Below are 16,830 nucleotides of genomic sequence, written 5' to 3'. Positions count from 1 at the left end.
TCACCCTGATGGGATGCTCTCAATTGTATGTTTAAATTACACTTTTAAATTTAGACATACAGCACAATACCAGGCCCTTTCAGCCACGAGCCTTGCCACCCAATTACACCCAATTAACCTACAATCCTTGTATGTCTTGAATGGGAGGAAACTGGAGCCCCTGGGGGAAACCCACACAGGGAGAATGAAACAACTCCTTTCAGACAGTGTGAGATTCGAACCTTAGTCTAGGCCCAATCACTGGCGCTAAAAAGGTGTTATGCTAACCACTACGCCAACTGTGGAGTGAAGTCTGGTGCCTATGATGTTGCAGGCCGAGTTAACAACCCTCTGGAGTTTATTCTTGTCTTGGTGCCGCCATACCAGGCAGTGATGCTACCAGCCAGAATGCACGGTACATCTGTAGAAGTTTACAATGTCTTCGGTGATGTACTGAAACATCTCACAGAGCCGCTGCTGAGCCTTCTTCATGATTGTATCAACATGGAAGCTCCAGGACAGATCCTCAGAGATGTTGATACCCAGGAATTTGAAGTTCTTGACCCTCTCCACCACTGAGCCCTCAGCGAGGACTGGTTCGTGTACCCCTGACTTCATCCTGGTCCACAATCATCTCCCTGGTTTTGCTGAGGTTGTTGTCATTACACCATTCAATGAGTTGATCGATCTCCTTCCTGTATACGTTTCCTCATCGCTGTTTGTATTCTAATGTCAACTCTGGTGTCATCGGCAAACTTGTAGATGGCTTTGGAATTGTCCCTGGCAACACTGTCATGAGTGTATCATGTGTAGAGCAGTGGGTTAAGCGTGGATCCTTGGGATGCACCTGTGTTGATAATCGGGGGGGGGGGGGGGGGGGGGGGGGAGGGGGGGAGATGACATTGTTTTGAATTCATATTGACTGTGGTCTTCTGATGAGGAAGTCAAGGATCCAGTGGCAGAGGGGGGTGGGAGTGCAGAGGCCCAGAGTTTGGAGCTTGTTGACCATCACTGAGGGAATAATGGTGTTGAAGACCGAGCTGTAGTTGATGAAGAGCAGCCGTGTGTATGAGTTGTTGTTTTCGAGGTGATCCAGAGCTGAGTGGAGAGCCAGCGATATTGTGTCTGCTGTGGAGCGATTGTGACAATCGGGGAACTGCAGTGTTGAAAATGATGGTGGAAGAGGTGACTTACTGATTGTTCTAACGTGTTGAGGGACATCACCCCATCCGAACAACACCCAGTCAGGTTCACGCCTTCAGCTCACCCTTGAAGAACTGTGGCCTGGAGGGCTAAGGACTGAGCTGGAAGTGGTAATAAATGTATCTAGCATAGGTTCAATGGGCTCAATGGCTTGTTTCACTGCTGCCAGTTAATGGGCTTGTCTGCGTCCACTATTGGGATCCTATCCTATAACTTGTTTTACTACCTCTCCGGCTCTGCACTCCCTCAAATGTTTCTTCCATCCAAGGCATCGGTTCCAACACAGAGAAGGACTTCCAAATAGTTTCTCTCCTCTAAGCGCGATCTGCATCGAGTTCAGGTGGTGTTCCCTTTCATTAAAGCACTCATTTGATTTCACTATGAATGTTGACTCTAATCCTGGTTTTAATCAGGAAACATGATTCCTGTTTTAGATTTATATGGGTACAGTACTAAGCCCACAGAGTAGCCAGAGGGATCCCCAGTCAGAAAGCAATAGACCTTTGAATCTCAAGAGATATATGGTTGGTGCAGGAATGTAGCAATGAGGTCGAAGATCAACATTGACCTGATTGAACGCCGGTGAAACTGGACACAGGTCACCCTCACCCTGTCCGCAAAAATGACAGAGTGACCAGTGGCCAACTATTTCAAATCTGTGTTCCATCCTCGTGCTGACACCTGATTGAACACCGGTGAAACTGGACGCAGGTCACCCTCACCCTGTCCGAAAAATTGACAGAGTGACCAGTGGCCGATTATTTCAAATCTGCATCCCATCCTCGTGCTGACACATCTGTCCATGGCCTCGTGCATGGCCAAACCAAGGCCACCCGTAAACTGGAGGTCTAATATCCAATATCCACCCGAATGGCATCAACAGCGACTTCTCCAGTTCCTGCCAGACCACTCCCCGTTCTCCCTCTCTTCCCCTTCCCTCTGTCTCCTTTCCTCCAGCTCTCCACCCCCTTCCCTCTCCATTCACAGAGACATTCCCCCCTCCCCCTGTTTTCTGCTGTGCTCTCCCTCCCTTATCCAACTATTACCTACTGACTGTGGGACCGTGCTCCTCCCCCTGCCTCTCCTCCCCTATAATTTTTTCGGGTGCCTGCCCACATTTTGTTCATACCTTGATGAAGGGCTCAAACTGGGTTATGTTATCTTTAACTTTGCTGTATAAAGTACAGTGAACCATTTGACCTGCTGAGCTTTTACTTCATTCAGGTGTCTGTAGCCTTCTGTATTTTACTGTTGAACACTGGTGAGGGGTCGTCACACAGTGGGTGTGGAGAGGACATTTTCCCTAGTGAGAGAGTCTAGATTAGAACAATGGCTTACTGGAAAAACAGACCCCACTTAAAACAGAGATGGGGCAATTTCTTTTGTCTCGGGGATCTCAGATAAAATCAGCACTGGCCCCTAAAACCCTGTGTGCAGAATCTTCCAGCTAGTCCCATTGAGAAAGAGATACAGGAGTATTGAAAGCAGCAGGCTGAGGAACAGATTCTTCCCACTGGCAGTGAGAATGCCGTTTGTTTGCACTGAGGACCAAAGAATGTCATTTTGTCGGGTTGAACCAGTACAGTCGGATGACTTGAACCTTTGCAACTCTTCCTCACACACAGGCGGAAGTGCTATCTTGAAATATCTTTACTGTGGAGATGGACAGATTCTTATTGAATTGACTGGAATTGAATTATTTATTGTCACATGTACCAAGATACAGTTAAAAACTTTGTTTTGTGTGCCATCCAGGCCAATCAACTCGTATTTAGGTACAGCAAATTGAAGTGTGGGCGTGGTGCTACTGGGGAAAAAAAATCAGGATCATCACCTTTTGTCCAAGTTCAAGTTTAACCTTGTCATCACATGCATCTGAAAATGTAGTGGTAATTGTTTTGTGAGCAGACCAGCAGGCATCTCATACATAGTACAACATGGACAGCATGGTTAGTGGAGCAGTTTGGACAATGCTGTTGCAGCGCCAGACATCAGGACCAGGGTTTCAATCCCTTGCTGTCTGCATGGAATTTGTACACTTTCGTGGGTTTCCTCTGGGTGCTCTGGTTTCCTCCCACCCTTCAAAACATTGGGGTTTGTAGGTTAATTGCTGTACTGAGGTGGCATGGGCTCATGGGCTGGAATGGCCCATTACCATGCTGTCTATCTCAATTAAAAAATTAAATAATGTTCAAAGTAAGAGTCCCTAAATGAATCTCGGATTGAGCCTATTGTTCTCGTGGTATCCACATTATGCAGCTTTGTAAGTGCCTGTTTGCACTTGGAATTGGGAGGGGCATAAGCTCCAGTGAGAGTCTCAGGCAATGTAGAAGGGACTCCATTTAATTGATATGCTTTACGGCAGTGGAACAGGAGGTCGACATAACACCAAATTTAAAGTGTAAAGTAAGACCCAGTGTAAAGTGTAGAAGGGCAGAGTTACAGAGAGAGGGTAGTTAGGACTGAGCAAAGCAGCATCATTACATTATCTTTATTCAGGAGTCCGGTAACGGGGGAAAAGGTGTCTTTCAACCTGAGGGCACCTGATCTCACACCTGTGAAACGTCTTACCCATGGGGTGGGGTGGGGTGGGGTGGGGGGGGGGGTTGAAGAGAGTGTGGCTGCAGTGGGGTAACCCTTTGAGTCTATTTTTTTGCTTTCCCTTCTAATCTGTGCTGAATCATTTTTATGCCTAGCCCCACTAACCTGCACCCAGTCCATAGCCCTCCAGACCCCTTCCATCCATGTACCCGACCAAATTCCTCTTAAATGTTAAAATCAAGCCCACATTCACCACCTCAGCTGGCAGCTCGTTCCCCAATCCCACCGCTCCTTGTGTGAAGAAATTTTCTCTAAACTTTTCCACTTTCACCCTGAATCCATGTCCTCCGGTTTGTATCTCACCCACCCTCAGTGGAAAAAGCTGATCTACATTTACACTGTCCGTCCCCCTCATAATGTTAAATACCTTATCAAATCTCCCCTCAACTGTTTACTCTTTCCCTCTAACTCAAGTCCGGGCAGCATCCTAGTCAATCTCTGCACTCTTTCTATCTTATTGATATCCTGTCCACAAATCCTCCAAATGATCCAAATGCACAGTTCTCTGGGGTGTGAGGCACTAGGTGGGCGAAATTGCCCCTTATTCATGCGTCCTCGAGAAAGTAGATCGTTTCAAATTAAACACAAATTATGCTGCTGTTAAAAGACGCGTTAAGTTGGGGTTGGATGAGGTGAGTGAAGCCCAAGTCTGTCAACGCGGTGATGTGCAGTAAATCTGCCCCACACGGAGGAACCCAGCGGATCTCGCAGCCCGATCCTGCTGCAGTTCTGGCTCCGGGCGCTGCCACCCAGGGTCCGGGCGCTGCCACCCAGGGTCCGGGCGCTGCCACCCAGGGTCCGGGCGCTGCCACCCAGGGTCCGGGCGCTGCCACCCAGGGTCCGGGCGCTGCCACCCAGGGTCCGGGCGCTGCCACCCAGGGTCCGGGCGCTGCCACCCAGGGTCCGGGCGCTGCCACCCAGGGTCCGGGCGCTGCCACCCAGGGTCCGGGCGCTGCCACGCCGTCCTGCTGTTGTACAGAGGAAAGTTCCTTGACTCAGTCCGGGAATAAGTTTTTAAAAGTGGCTGCAAAGGGCGACAAGGAGGAGGAAGTGAGGGAACAAACTAAAAATCCCTAAAACGACTCCACGTATTTAAGGGCTGCTCTGGATTTTTTCGTTTGAGATTGATCTTCTTTCTCGACCCAGAGAGATGTTAATGTAGAAGGGCCGTCCAGGCCACGGCGGGCGTTCATCGAGTGACGACATGACGTCTCGCCCTTTGTTGCCAAGCCCGTCTATTTAAAAATGCCTCCAATGCACTGGCAGGGAGTTTAGCCAGGTAGGTCTCACCTGAGCCAGGTTCCGTCTGCATCCCAACGCCGCGAGCGCCCAGCCATCCCGGGACAGTGCCGAGGTTGATCCTGGCCAAGGTGACTCGTTACCTGTGCAGAGAGAAAGAGAGAGGGTTAATGATTTCAATGTTCCATTTCACAGGTCATCACGTCGTGGGACATTCACCATGGTAAGTCAGCCTCGGAAACGCATGGATCCCTTCCCCTTCTACTTGCTTGTTGTTAAAATTATTGTTGCAACTGGCAATCTTTATGCATTTATCCTTTCCCTTTATCTGTCTTGGCATGTTGGGGTCATTTAAGGTAGACTGGATTCCCTCATTTAATCATTCAGGGTTGTAGATTTAGGACGGAGATGAGGAGGAACTGCTTTTCCCAGAGGGTGATGAACCCATGGAATTCTCTGCCCATTGAAGCAGTGAAGGCGGCCTCAGTGAATACATTTAAGACAAGATGGGATAGAATTTTTGCATGGTAGGGGAATTAACTTTTTTAAAAATTAAAGACAATGTTAGATATACTGCCTTAACAGGTCCTTTCAGCCCACATACCCATGCTGCCCAATTTACACCCAATTAACCTACAACCTCGATACATTTTGAATGGTGGGAGGAAACCGGAGGCCCCGGGAAAAAGACACAGGAAGAACGTACAAACTCCTTACAGACCGTGCAGGATTCGAACCTGTCGCTGGTACTGTAACGGCGATATGGGGAAAGGGCAGGTAGGTGGAGATGAGCCTATCATCAGATCAGCCTTGATCCCAATGAATGATGGAACAATGGGCCAGATGGCCGACTCCTGCTCTTATTTCTTATGGAATATAAACCATTCGTTTGATTGCTATGAGAAGTTAAGGGTGTTTGTATTTTGTACTTACAGGTGAGTTAATATATTTGTTCTTTTGATTCCTAGAGTTGTTGGGTTCAAGACAACTACTTCAGTGATGCCTTGGAGGTGATATACCACCAGCAGCCTCAGCAGTTTCGCCAGGACACCGGTCTCCAATACCTGCCAAGCAAGTATCTCCCCCTGAACTTCACTGGGAACCTTGGAGTTATTGGCACAGCGCCATTGGATAACCCTTTTCCCTTCTTGTTTAGGTCCTCCACACTCAATGTACAACTTCCAACACCATCAGGAGACAGGACCTGGACCTTACCAATCTCTAGACAACCAGTTCCAGCCACTCCAGGACATGGTGAGTCCAAAATATAAGTAACTCGGCCCTGATGACCAAGCACACAATGTCTATTTGGGTGAGGACAGGTGAAGATGGAATAATGCATCAGAGTTCTGATTTAATTTGGGCATCCTGTTTGTTGCAGACACAAGGGTTGAAAGGCCTGTTCCTGTGCTGTACTGTTCGATGTTCTTTGCTGCATGTGGGTGGAATTACTGTTTAAAGCATGATGTTCCGTGACCTTTAACACAAACTCTAAAAAAGGGGAAGAACTCAGCAGGTCAGGCAGAATCTGTGGAGAGGGGCAGAGAAGGAGGGAAGAGAGTGAAAGGGGGAGGGGAGAGAAGGAAAGGAGAAAAGCAAGGGAGAGATAGAGAGGAGAGGAGGAGGAACAAAGAGAGAGGGGGGGAGGAGAGAGGGTGAGAGGAGAGAGAGCTAATTCAACAGCTCATGTGTATCTGCTGGTATGTGGACACCAATACCCCTGAGCAGAAATCCCTGCAAAAAGTGGATGCAGCCCAGGACATCATGGGCAAAACCCTCCCAACAACGAGGACATCTACAAGGAACACTACTGTCGGAGAGCAGCAGCCATCATCAAGGATCCCCTCCACCCAGCACATGCTCTGTTCTCGCTGCTGCCATCAGGAAAGAGGTATCGGTGCCACAAGACTGGCCCCACCAGGTTCAGGAACAGCTACTCCCCCTCCACTATCAAACTCCTCAACAACAAACTCAATCAGGGACTCATTTAAGGACTCGGACTTGTGCACTTTATTGATTTTTAAAACTTTTCTTTGTATGGCAGTCAGTTTGTTAGTGGGAATTCTGCCTGGCCCGCAGGAAAAAGAATCTCAGGGTTGTGTATATATATATATATATGTGTGTGTGTGTGTGTGTGTGTGTACTCTGACAATCAATCTGAAATCAATGAGGTCTATGTCCTGAGATCAGGATTGTGGAAAAGTTAGATTAAAAATGAAGGTGCAGGGATAGGGATCAGGAATGAGAAAAATAGGTAAGGTCTGTGAATGGAGATGAGAGGGGGAAGGTAACAAGAATGAGGTAGGAGGGCAAAATGAAGGATGGGTAGATCAAGGTAATGGATGGGTCAAGAGGAGATGTGACTGACCACAGCAGAATTGTTCTGTGACAGGTGTTAAAAACAGCACTGTGTGGAAATGCTTAAGATGTCATCACCTGTTTGAAAGGGAATTAAATAAAGTAGAGGAACAACAGGAAAGATCAGAGAAACGTAGCTAATTTGCCTAAACCATCAAAGAACCCACATCAGTAGATGGGATAAATGGCCTGCTGTGGAATTGAATGATTCCAGCATTCCACAAACATATTATTGAATTGCAGGTTGTGAAAGAGCACAACAAGGACTGTAGGTAAGAATTGCTGACCCATCAGAAGGTCCACATCCGATCTGTTTGAGGAACAGATCGCGCAGGGAGATCTGTCCCTCAGATTAGTTAATCTGACTCCTGTCCTCAGTGGAACATAACCCATCAATGACATCCCATCTCCACCAAAACCCCAGGTCAGTCCTGTTTCGGAACAGAAGGGGGAAGGAGGGGATGCAGAGACATATGGTTTGGAGGGAGGATCCTGGGAGATCTTAAGGTGACTCCAGATCCTAAGGATCCTCGTGGCATTGCATGGAACATGAGCAAGGAACTTTCCCCTGATGGTCATCTACTGACATCCCCCAGTCTCACTGCATTAACCAACATTTGGGGGAGATGCTGTGACACAGGACGCAGGATGTACTGGCTGCCACACAGTCCATGGCAGATGGAGAGTGAAACAGAACAAGGGAGAAAGCTACTCAATCTCTGCCCCATTAACCTGGCCATCGCAGGCATGTCTGTCCATGCCAGTACTGGGAATTTCACTCTTTTCCCCCAGGGTAAATGATTCTAGAGCCAGAAAGCAGAGGTTGACGATGAGGAGGGGAGATTCAAGAGAATTCAGAGGAGCAGCTTCTTCACTCAGAGGGTGGCCTGTCTCTGGAATGAGCTGCCAGAGGAAACAAAACTGCAGAATGGGCAGTTATAATGTTCAGAGACATTTGGACAGATCTATGGACAGGAACAGTTTGAAGAATGTGGACCAAATGCGGGCAAATGGGACTAGCCCAGACCTTCATCTTGGTTGGCATGATGAGTGGGACTGAATGGTCTGTTTACGTCCATGAGGATTGCCTCAATTTGATGGCAACAATGTCCCACTTTCACTCCGTGGCCACATGCCATGCAGGCTGTCAGAGTGCAGTTAGTGTTTCAGCTGTACCACACGGACAATTGCCTGGCAATGTTGAAACCAAGCCAGATGTGTCCACCCCAGGAAATTGAATCCAATCTAACCCTGATACTTTCCGTTCAACCAGCAGCAGAATGTGGAACAGCATAGTACAGGCCCTTCATTAGTTATATGTGAACTGAATAAGATATATTTTGTCAGGAAGGTTGAACAGACTGGAGCCCCTCATCCAGAAGGGGAGGCTTGGGTTTAATTTTAGGGAAGAGAGGTGTTGTCAGAAAAGGCCAAGATCAGATGTACCCCCCCCCCCCCACTCCCTTCCCTCTCCCACTGTTTTATTCTGATGCTCACCAGCATTTTCTTATGAAAGACTCAAGCCTGGAATGTCAGTTATGTCTCTGCCTTTGCTACACTGGACACTGAGTCTCTCCAGCATCTTGTGTGTTTTTACTTTTACTTCAGATAGGCCTCAAGTTTATTGACCAGTAAAGTAGGGATGAGAGATGGTAGCTGATGTAACAGATTTCTTATTTTCCTCTAATCTGTTACACTAAAAATTACCAATGAGTTCGATTGAGATGTCCACTCCGCACACAGCATCTTTCAGGTGCTCCCATTAGGGAAGAGGTACAGGAGGACCAGAGTGAGACCACCAGGCTGAGGATCAGCTTCTTCCCACAGGCAGGGAGAATGCTGAACGACCAAAGAAACTGCTCACACTGATCCCCTGAGACCATTATTTATTAAGCAATATTTATTTATTTTTATATATGTACCACATATGTATCGATTGTGTGTTTGCCTGAGGACCAGAGAATGCTCTTTCATCGGGTTCTTATACAATCGGATGATAATAAACTTGAACTTGGAGTACCACACTGGAGGCCATTAATATGCCAGCAATAAATCCTATGGGGTCCACAAGGAGCCTCTATACCCAAAGAGTGAAGAGGATTGGTTCCCATGGGCCATGGTCCAGATTGAAGTGGGAATGGAGTAGTTGGATAGGCTGATTTGGTGGGATGAGGAGGCTGGGATAACTCCCACGTTCAACCTTAGTCGTTATGTTCTGACTCGTCATATTTTAATTAAATGTATTAAGTTGAGGAAAACGGCATCACCCTTTCAGCCTGTGATTATCCAATTAACCTACAACAGTTTTGTTTGAACAATGAGAGGAAACCCCCACAAACATGGCGAGAAGGTACAAATTCCTACAGGCAGCACTGGATTTGAACCCTGCACCCTGGCGCTGTAACTACACTAACCATTCCACCCCACCATCATCAAGATTCTAGGTAATCCAGTGATGATGAGTTCAGTGACCTGGCCCTGTGGTCCAGGTGAGTGTTGAAGAGCGTACAGCAAGGGCAATGCAAGGCATCTCCAGGCAACAAACAAGTTCTGATCTACAGACCTTCCTGCCAATTTTGTCCACAAGTTGGGTTGGAAGATAATCTATGGTAACCATACCTCAACAATATTGTAATATGCCATCAAAAGCACAAATGACCATTAGGAAAAAAGTCAATGGACTTTTGAAGAGATCACCATGTGGACTGACATGGGCAGGGCAGTAGACGTTGTTTACATGGAGTTTAGCAAGGCCTTTGAGCATGGTAGGTTGAGCAGGCCCAATTGCATTGAAAATTGGCTTGCTGGGAAGTGTCAGAGGGTGGTAGTGAGGGGCTGTTACTCATGTTAGAGGCCTGTGATGAATGGTGTGCTGAAGGAATCTGTGCCACTGTCGGCTACATTAACAGCTTAGGTGGCAGTGGTCAGTAAGATTGCATTAGAGATATAGTGGAGAGTGAGGAAGGTCATCTAGCAGGATTGAGATGAACCGGGGAAGTGGGCCAAGGAATGGGAGAATGAGTGCAACTTGGATAATTTTGAGGTGATGCCTTTTGGGAGATTAAACCAGTAAATAGTAAGGCCACGGAGAGTGTTGTGGAAAGAAGGACCCTTGGATAGAGGTACACAGTTCCCTGAAAGTGGCGTCACAAGTAGACAGGGCAATGAAGAAAGCGTTTGGCATGCTTGCCTTTATCCATCTAGTTTTAGGCTGGGGGAAAAGGCCATAACACAGTGATTCTAAGCAGGCCTTCTCTTTTCCTTCTCCAGGTGGATTTTAACATGGATAGCAACAAACTAATGTATGAGAACGGGATCCAGATTCCAAACTATTACTCAGAGAGTCATATCCAAGATTTTTTCATCCCGAGGCAAGGGAAAGGTTAGTCTCTTTATCATACAGCTCTCTATGGTGTAAAAACAATGCTGGAGAAACTCAGCAGGTCAAACAGCCTCCTTCATGTAGCAAAGAACCAACATTTCAGGTTTGAGCCCAACATCAAGGTATGAGCAAAATGTAGGCAGATGCCCACAGGGCTGAAGCCCAAAACATTGGTTCTATGTCTTTATCTTTGTCATATAAAGAACACTGTTTGACCTGCTCATTTTCTCCAGCATCATGATTTTACTCCAGCCACAGTGTCCGCTGACTTCCTTGTTTTACTCTTCTCTTTTCACTTTGTGGTGTAAGCAGGTCTCCCTGCAAACCTGTTCACTGTACACTGACTCCAGCTCAGCCAGAACTAGGTGCTGGGGTCCACCAATTGCATCACAGTTTATCCCCCTTTAACTCTGGGATAAGATCCATCTGCAGTATTGCACTGCAGAACAGGCATCAACTGGCACCAAGAGCACTTAAACTGCTGCCTCAGGTTCCTGGTACACAAACCACACTGCTTAAAGACCATGGAGTGCACTGTGGTGCTATCCTCAAGATCACAAGATCATTCACAAGATCACAAGGTATAGGCGCAGAAGTAGGCCAGTTGGCCCATCGAGGTTTCTCCCCCATTTTATCATGTGCTGATTCATCCCACTCAACCCCACTCTCTGCCTTCTCCCCATAACCCTTGAAGCCCTGGCTAATGATGCCCTGGCTAATCAAATACCTGTCAATTTCTGCCTTAAATGACCTCGCTTCCACAGCCACCTGTGGCCACAAGTTCCACAGACTCACCACCCTGTGGTTTAACCAAATGTTTCCACATCTCTGTTTTAAATTGAGGCCCTTTTATCCTGAAGTTGTGCCCTCTTGTCCTGGACTTCCAAACTATGGGAAACATCCCTGCCACATCTACTCTGTCCAGGCCTTTCACCATGCAAAATAGCTCTATGAGGTTCCCCCCTCATCCTTCTGTACCCAACGAGTACAGTCCAACAGCCAACAAATGTCCCTCATATACTAATCTTTCATTCCTGGGATCATTCTTGTAAATCTTCTCTAAACCCTCTCCAAAGCCAGCATGTCTTTTCTCAAATACAGTGCCCAAAACTGTACCCAGTTTTCCGTGAGGTCACAACTGTGCTTTATAGAGTCTCAACATCACATCTCTGCTTTTATATCCTATTCCTCTTGAAATGAACGCCAACACTGTGTTCACCTTCTTCACCACCGACTCATCCTCGAGGTTAACCTTTAAGGGTGTCCTGCATGCAGATTCCTAAGTCCCTTTGCACCTCTGAATTCAGAATTTTCCCCCCCATCCAAATAATAGTCGGCCCATCTATTCCTTCTACCAAAGAGCAGGACTGCGTGACCATCCACGTTCCAACATTGTATTCCATCTGCCATCTCTGTGCCTGTTCTCCTCATCTAGCCAAGTCTCTTTGCAGCCTTTCAGTGTCCTCAGCACCACCTTCCCTATCACCTATTTTGGAATCATTTGCAAATTTAGCCACAAAACCATCTATTCCATAATCCAAATAGTTTATATACAACATAAAAATAAGTGACCCCAACACAGACCCTTGTGGAGCACCTCTGGAAACCAGTAGCCAACCAGAGTAGGATCCCTTTATTCCCACTCTCCGTTTCCTGCCGATCTGTCACTGACCCAGTTCTAAATCACAAATTTCTGTAGACCTGTGGTTGAAGTAAATCAAGGTAAAAAAAACTTTGATGAAGGGCTCAAGCCCAAAACATCAGTTATGTATCTTTACCTTTGCCAAATAAAGGACGCTGTTTGACCTGCTGAGTTTCTCCAGCATTTTGTGTATTTTACTGACCCAGCTCTGTTCACTTTGAGAAAACAGTGAGAATCTGGAGGGTACTCAGCAAGGTCAAGCAGCATTCATGGAAAGAAATGGCCAGACAGCATTTTGGATCAGGATCCTTGATGCTGCCTGTGTCAGAGGGTCCTTCCAGCTCCCTCCTGTTTACTCAAGATCCCAGCATCTCCATTTCCTGTGTTTCTCTGTTCACTCCAACCTCTGTTTCAGGCAGGAAGAGGCTTCGTCTCTACGAGTTCCTGAGTGAATCCCTGCGAGATTCAGAGATGTCTGACTGCATTCAGTGGGTGGACAGGAAGACCGGTGTCTTCCAGTTCATCTCCAAGAACAAGGAGAAAGTGGCCGAGATGTGGGGCAGGAGGAAGGGCAATCGCAAGACCATGACCTACCAGAAGATGGCCCGCGCCCTCAGGAACTACAGCCGCACTGGTGAGATTGTGAAGGTCCGCAGGAAGCTCACCTACCGCTTCGACGCACAGGTCTTGCAGAGACTGGGAGGTGGGATGGCCTCCCCCTGTCCCCACAGTGACCACCAACACTACAGCTGGGACCACTGGCACCTCAACTACAGCTACAATGAGTTGTTACAGGACCACACCTCATGAACAACTTGGACACATCCTCATGGTGCCAATTGTCCCAACAACTACACAAAACACATTCCTACTTGTAAATATAAAGTTCTCCCATATTTTAAAACCTGTGTGTGTGTGAGTGTATGCAGCGTGCAGGCAGGTACTCTACAACATATTACTGCAGTCTCTTTCACCCGAAACATTGACTGCTTCCCTCTCCACAGATACTGCCCCGCCTGCTGAGTGCTTCCAGCATTATCTGTTTTCATGACCAATTAAGAATTCCCCACTTAATACAGTGTATGTCCTGACTTGAGTTAAACAGGGTTAAAGTATAAGTTTTCAGAGGGTAACGTAATAGAATCACAGAAATAGGTGCAGGAGATGGCCATTTGGCCCTTCGAGCCTGTTCCGCCATTCAATACGATCACATCTGATCATGTGACCTCAGTCCGCCATTCCTGCTTTCTCTCCAGACCTCTTGATCCCTTTAGCTCACAGAACCTTGTCCATCTCCCCTTTGAATAGATCTAAAGAAATGGCCTTGACAACTTCCTGTGGCAGGGAGTACCCCATGTTTACAGCTCTTGGCACGGTTTCTTCTCATCACAGCGGTAAATGGCCTCCCCTGAGAGCCCTCATTCTGGATGGAACCTGTCCATCCCCACACTCACCTGTCCGTCTCTTCACCTCATTCGGGATGGAGCCAGGAACAGTTTTTCCCAACGGCTAATATGTTCTTGAATCTCCCTGCACTATGCAAACTACTCTGGCACCACAAAAGACCTGACTGCACTATTGAAATGCAACTTTTTTTTCTTGCACTACTGTAATTGGGAATATTTATTTTTCCCCTTCTCCTTTATATGTATATATATATACATATAAAGTAAAACAACTCTATCTTCCTCTTCCTCCCACCCCCCCACCCCACCTTAATCTGGAATGGTGTTCCTTGGTCACAGGGGAATTATACTTTAGGAGAGATCTAGGCTGAGAGAGGGGGGTTTGGCTAAAGAGGTCGGCAGTTGAGTGTAGAGAACAAGATATATACAGGGAAGAGGGATGTTGTATAGTGAGACTCAATACAAAACAAATCCAGTTGAATACCCAGAGAGTGACCTAGAGTCCTGGAGCTTTACAGCATGGTAACAGGCCCTTTGACCCAACTTGTCCGTGCCATCCCAGTGGTCTATCTGAGTGAGTTCCATTTACCTGCATTTGGCCCCAACTTCCTAAACCTTCCCTATCCATGTCCAAATGTCATATAAATCTTGTAACTGTCCCCACATCCACCACTTCCTCTGGCAGCTCGTTCCACACACCCACCACCCTCTGTGAGAAAATGGTGCCCCTCAAGTCCCCTTTAAATCACCCCTCCCCAACTTAAACCTGTATCTCTTGTTTTCAACTCTCCTACACTTGGATAGAGATTATGACCATTCAACTTGTCTATAAACCTCAAGATTTCCTAAACCTCTATAACAGTGTTTCTCAACCTCTTTCTTTCCATGCATCCTATGCTATCAGTGCTCTGTGGTTCAGAAGGGATTAATTAAGATTTTGTGAGTGGAAAGTAAAAGGTTGAGGACCACTGATCTATAAGGTTCCCCCTCAACTTCCAATACTCCAGCAAGAAAAGTTCCAGTCTCTCCTTATCACTTACATTACCAGTTCCCTGGAACAATTTTTATATCCTGTTCAACAATGACATCTGTCTTCTAGCCACATATTCCAGTCCTGGTAACCTCCCAGTGAATCTGGCCTGCACCCCTTCCATTTTAATGAGATTATTCCCACATCCCAATGACCAGACTGTGTATAGTATTCCAAGTCGTTGCTATCTGGAACGCACTGCTGGAGTTGATGAAGATATCAGTAGCAGAACACCTCAAGGCTGTGCGTTCAGGCCGCTCCTGTTCACACTACTGACCCACGACTGCATCACCAGGTCCAGCTTCAACAGTGTCATCAAGTTTGCAGATGACACAAGTCGTTGACCTAATTGGCAACAATGATGAGTCACACTACAGAGAAGAGGTGGAAAATCTTGTGAAATGGTGCGAGAGGAACAACCTGAGTCTCAATGTGGATAAGATGACGGAGATGATCGTGGATCTCAGGGGGAACAGGAACGACCATCCTCCACTACACAACAACAACTCTGTAGTAGAGAGAGTGGAGAGCACCAAGTTCCTTGGAGTTCACTAAATAGTGGACACTCAACATCTCCTCACTTGTCAGGAAGGTACAACAGTGACTGCACTTCCTGAGAAGACTGAAGCTGGCAAGGCCTCCGGCCACCATCCTGCCAACCTTCTGTTGGAGCTCCATCGAGAGCATCCTGACCGGCTGAATCACAGTACAGCGTGGTTGCTGTAGAGAAACGGATCGGAGATCAATCCACAGGACCATAAGAGAGGCAGAGAGGACACACCAATGTGTCGTTGGCTGAAGAGGGTGCACAAAACTATTGAAGACCCCTTCCACCCTGGGCATGGCATCTTTCAGCTGTTCCTGTTGGAGAAGAGGTACAGGAGTATTAGAGCCAGGCTGAGGAACAGCTTCTTTCCAAGGCAGTGAGAATGCTGAACGACCAAAGGAGCTGCTCACACTGACCATCCGAGGCTCTCATTTGGACAAAACAATATTAATTTTCTAGAGGAAATACTTGTCCTGCATATGTTCTGTTTGTATGTGTGTTATGTCTGTGTGTTTTGTACAATCAGATGAAATCAACTTGACTTGACGACAGAATTGCTCCGTTTAAGAGGCATGCAGACAGACACATCGGCAAGCTGAAACAGGATTCAGTCCAAACGTGGGCAAATGGGATGGGTTGGAATTGGCAAAAAGGTCAGCCTGGACACATGGACTGAAGGGCTGTACAAACCTGTGATATGCAAGAGAAATGGAAAGGATGTCAAAGGGCCTATTCACTTGTCCTTTCAACAGTTCAGAAATCAGAAACAGATTTAATGTCATGAACATGTCGTGAAATGTGTTGTTTTGCAGAAGCAGTAATTGTGGAGAACAAGGTGCAGATTTACTATACATTACAATTCCGTAAATACAAGATTTTAATAAATAAATTACCAGTGCAAAAAAGTGAAATGTAAAGGAAGATCATTGTTTGTTCAGAAATCTGATGGCAGAGGGGAAAAGATAGGATCTCAACGATTCCTCCACCCTCCTCTCCCCCAGTCCAGGAGGTGCATGCACTCCCTCCACATCTTGGCATTTAGGGCTGGACAAACAATGTGGAAATGGCCAAGGCAGGGAAGAAGAATATTCACATTGCGGGTAAATCACATCAATGTGGAGGTGGGGTGGGGAACGCAGTGTTCCCAGTGAATGCTCCCCACCGGGGGATGGATTCCTCCCACAGGCACAGCAGCTGCTCATCTACAGCAAGGTGGTCTCCCCACCAGGACTCCTGAACTCAAGGATCCCTAGAAGGTTCCCCCTACAACCTGAACCCAAGGATCCACCAGCTGAGGCAGAGGGTAAAGGGGCAGGTCAGTGCCCATGCCCGAGGCAACATCAGTGACAACACAACATTTGGATTTAGAGCTGAGCTAACATCTGGCACCTTGGGGATTTTCATTCCAGCAGCAGACACATATGGAGGTTGGCCAGATTCATC

General features: G+C 47.0%; 1 protein-coding gene across 7 annotated transcripts in view; it reads left to right on the top strand.

Annotated features, from left to right (window-relative positions):
* The window catches only part of LOC138746272 (transcription factor Spi-C-like), a 77,647-nt gene extending 64,339 nt beyond the window's left edge, over positions 1-13,308 (top strand). For 6 of the 7 annotated variants that reach the window (XM_069904433.1, XM_069904434.1, XM_069904435.1 and 3 more), the window contains 5 exons: positions 5,218-5,245; positions 5,991-6,093; positions 6,179-6,276; positions 10,651-10,762; positions 12,820-13,308. In XM_069904433.1, the coding sequence (XP_069760534.1) occupies positions 5,243-5,245; positions 5,991-6,093; positions 6,179-6,276; positions 10,651-10,762; positions 12,820-13,214 (711 nt within the window). In that variant the 5' untranslated portion in view covers positions 5,218-5,242 and the 3' untranslated portion in view covers positions 13,215-13,308. Of the gene's footprint in view, positions 1-4,922; positions 5,063-5,217; positions 5,246-5,990; positions 6,094-6,178; positions 6,277-10,650; positions 10,763-12,819 lie in introns of those variants that run through there. The other variant, XM_069904438.1, reaches the window with a different exon arrangement.
* Positions 13,309-16,830: the final 3,522 nt, after the last annotated feature.

Source organism: Narcine bancroftii, chromosome 11 (assembly GCF_036971445.1).
Source record: "Narcine bancroftii isolate sNarBan1 chromosome 11, sNarBan1.hap1, whole genome shotgun sequence".
NCBI classification, from domain to species: domain Eukaryota; kingdom Metazoa; phylum Chordata; class Chondrichthyes; order Torpediniformes; family Narcinidae; genus Narcine; species Narcine bancroftii.
Note: the sequence above shows the minus strand (reverse complement) of the source record. Positions and strands in the feature narration are given on the sequence as shown.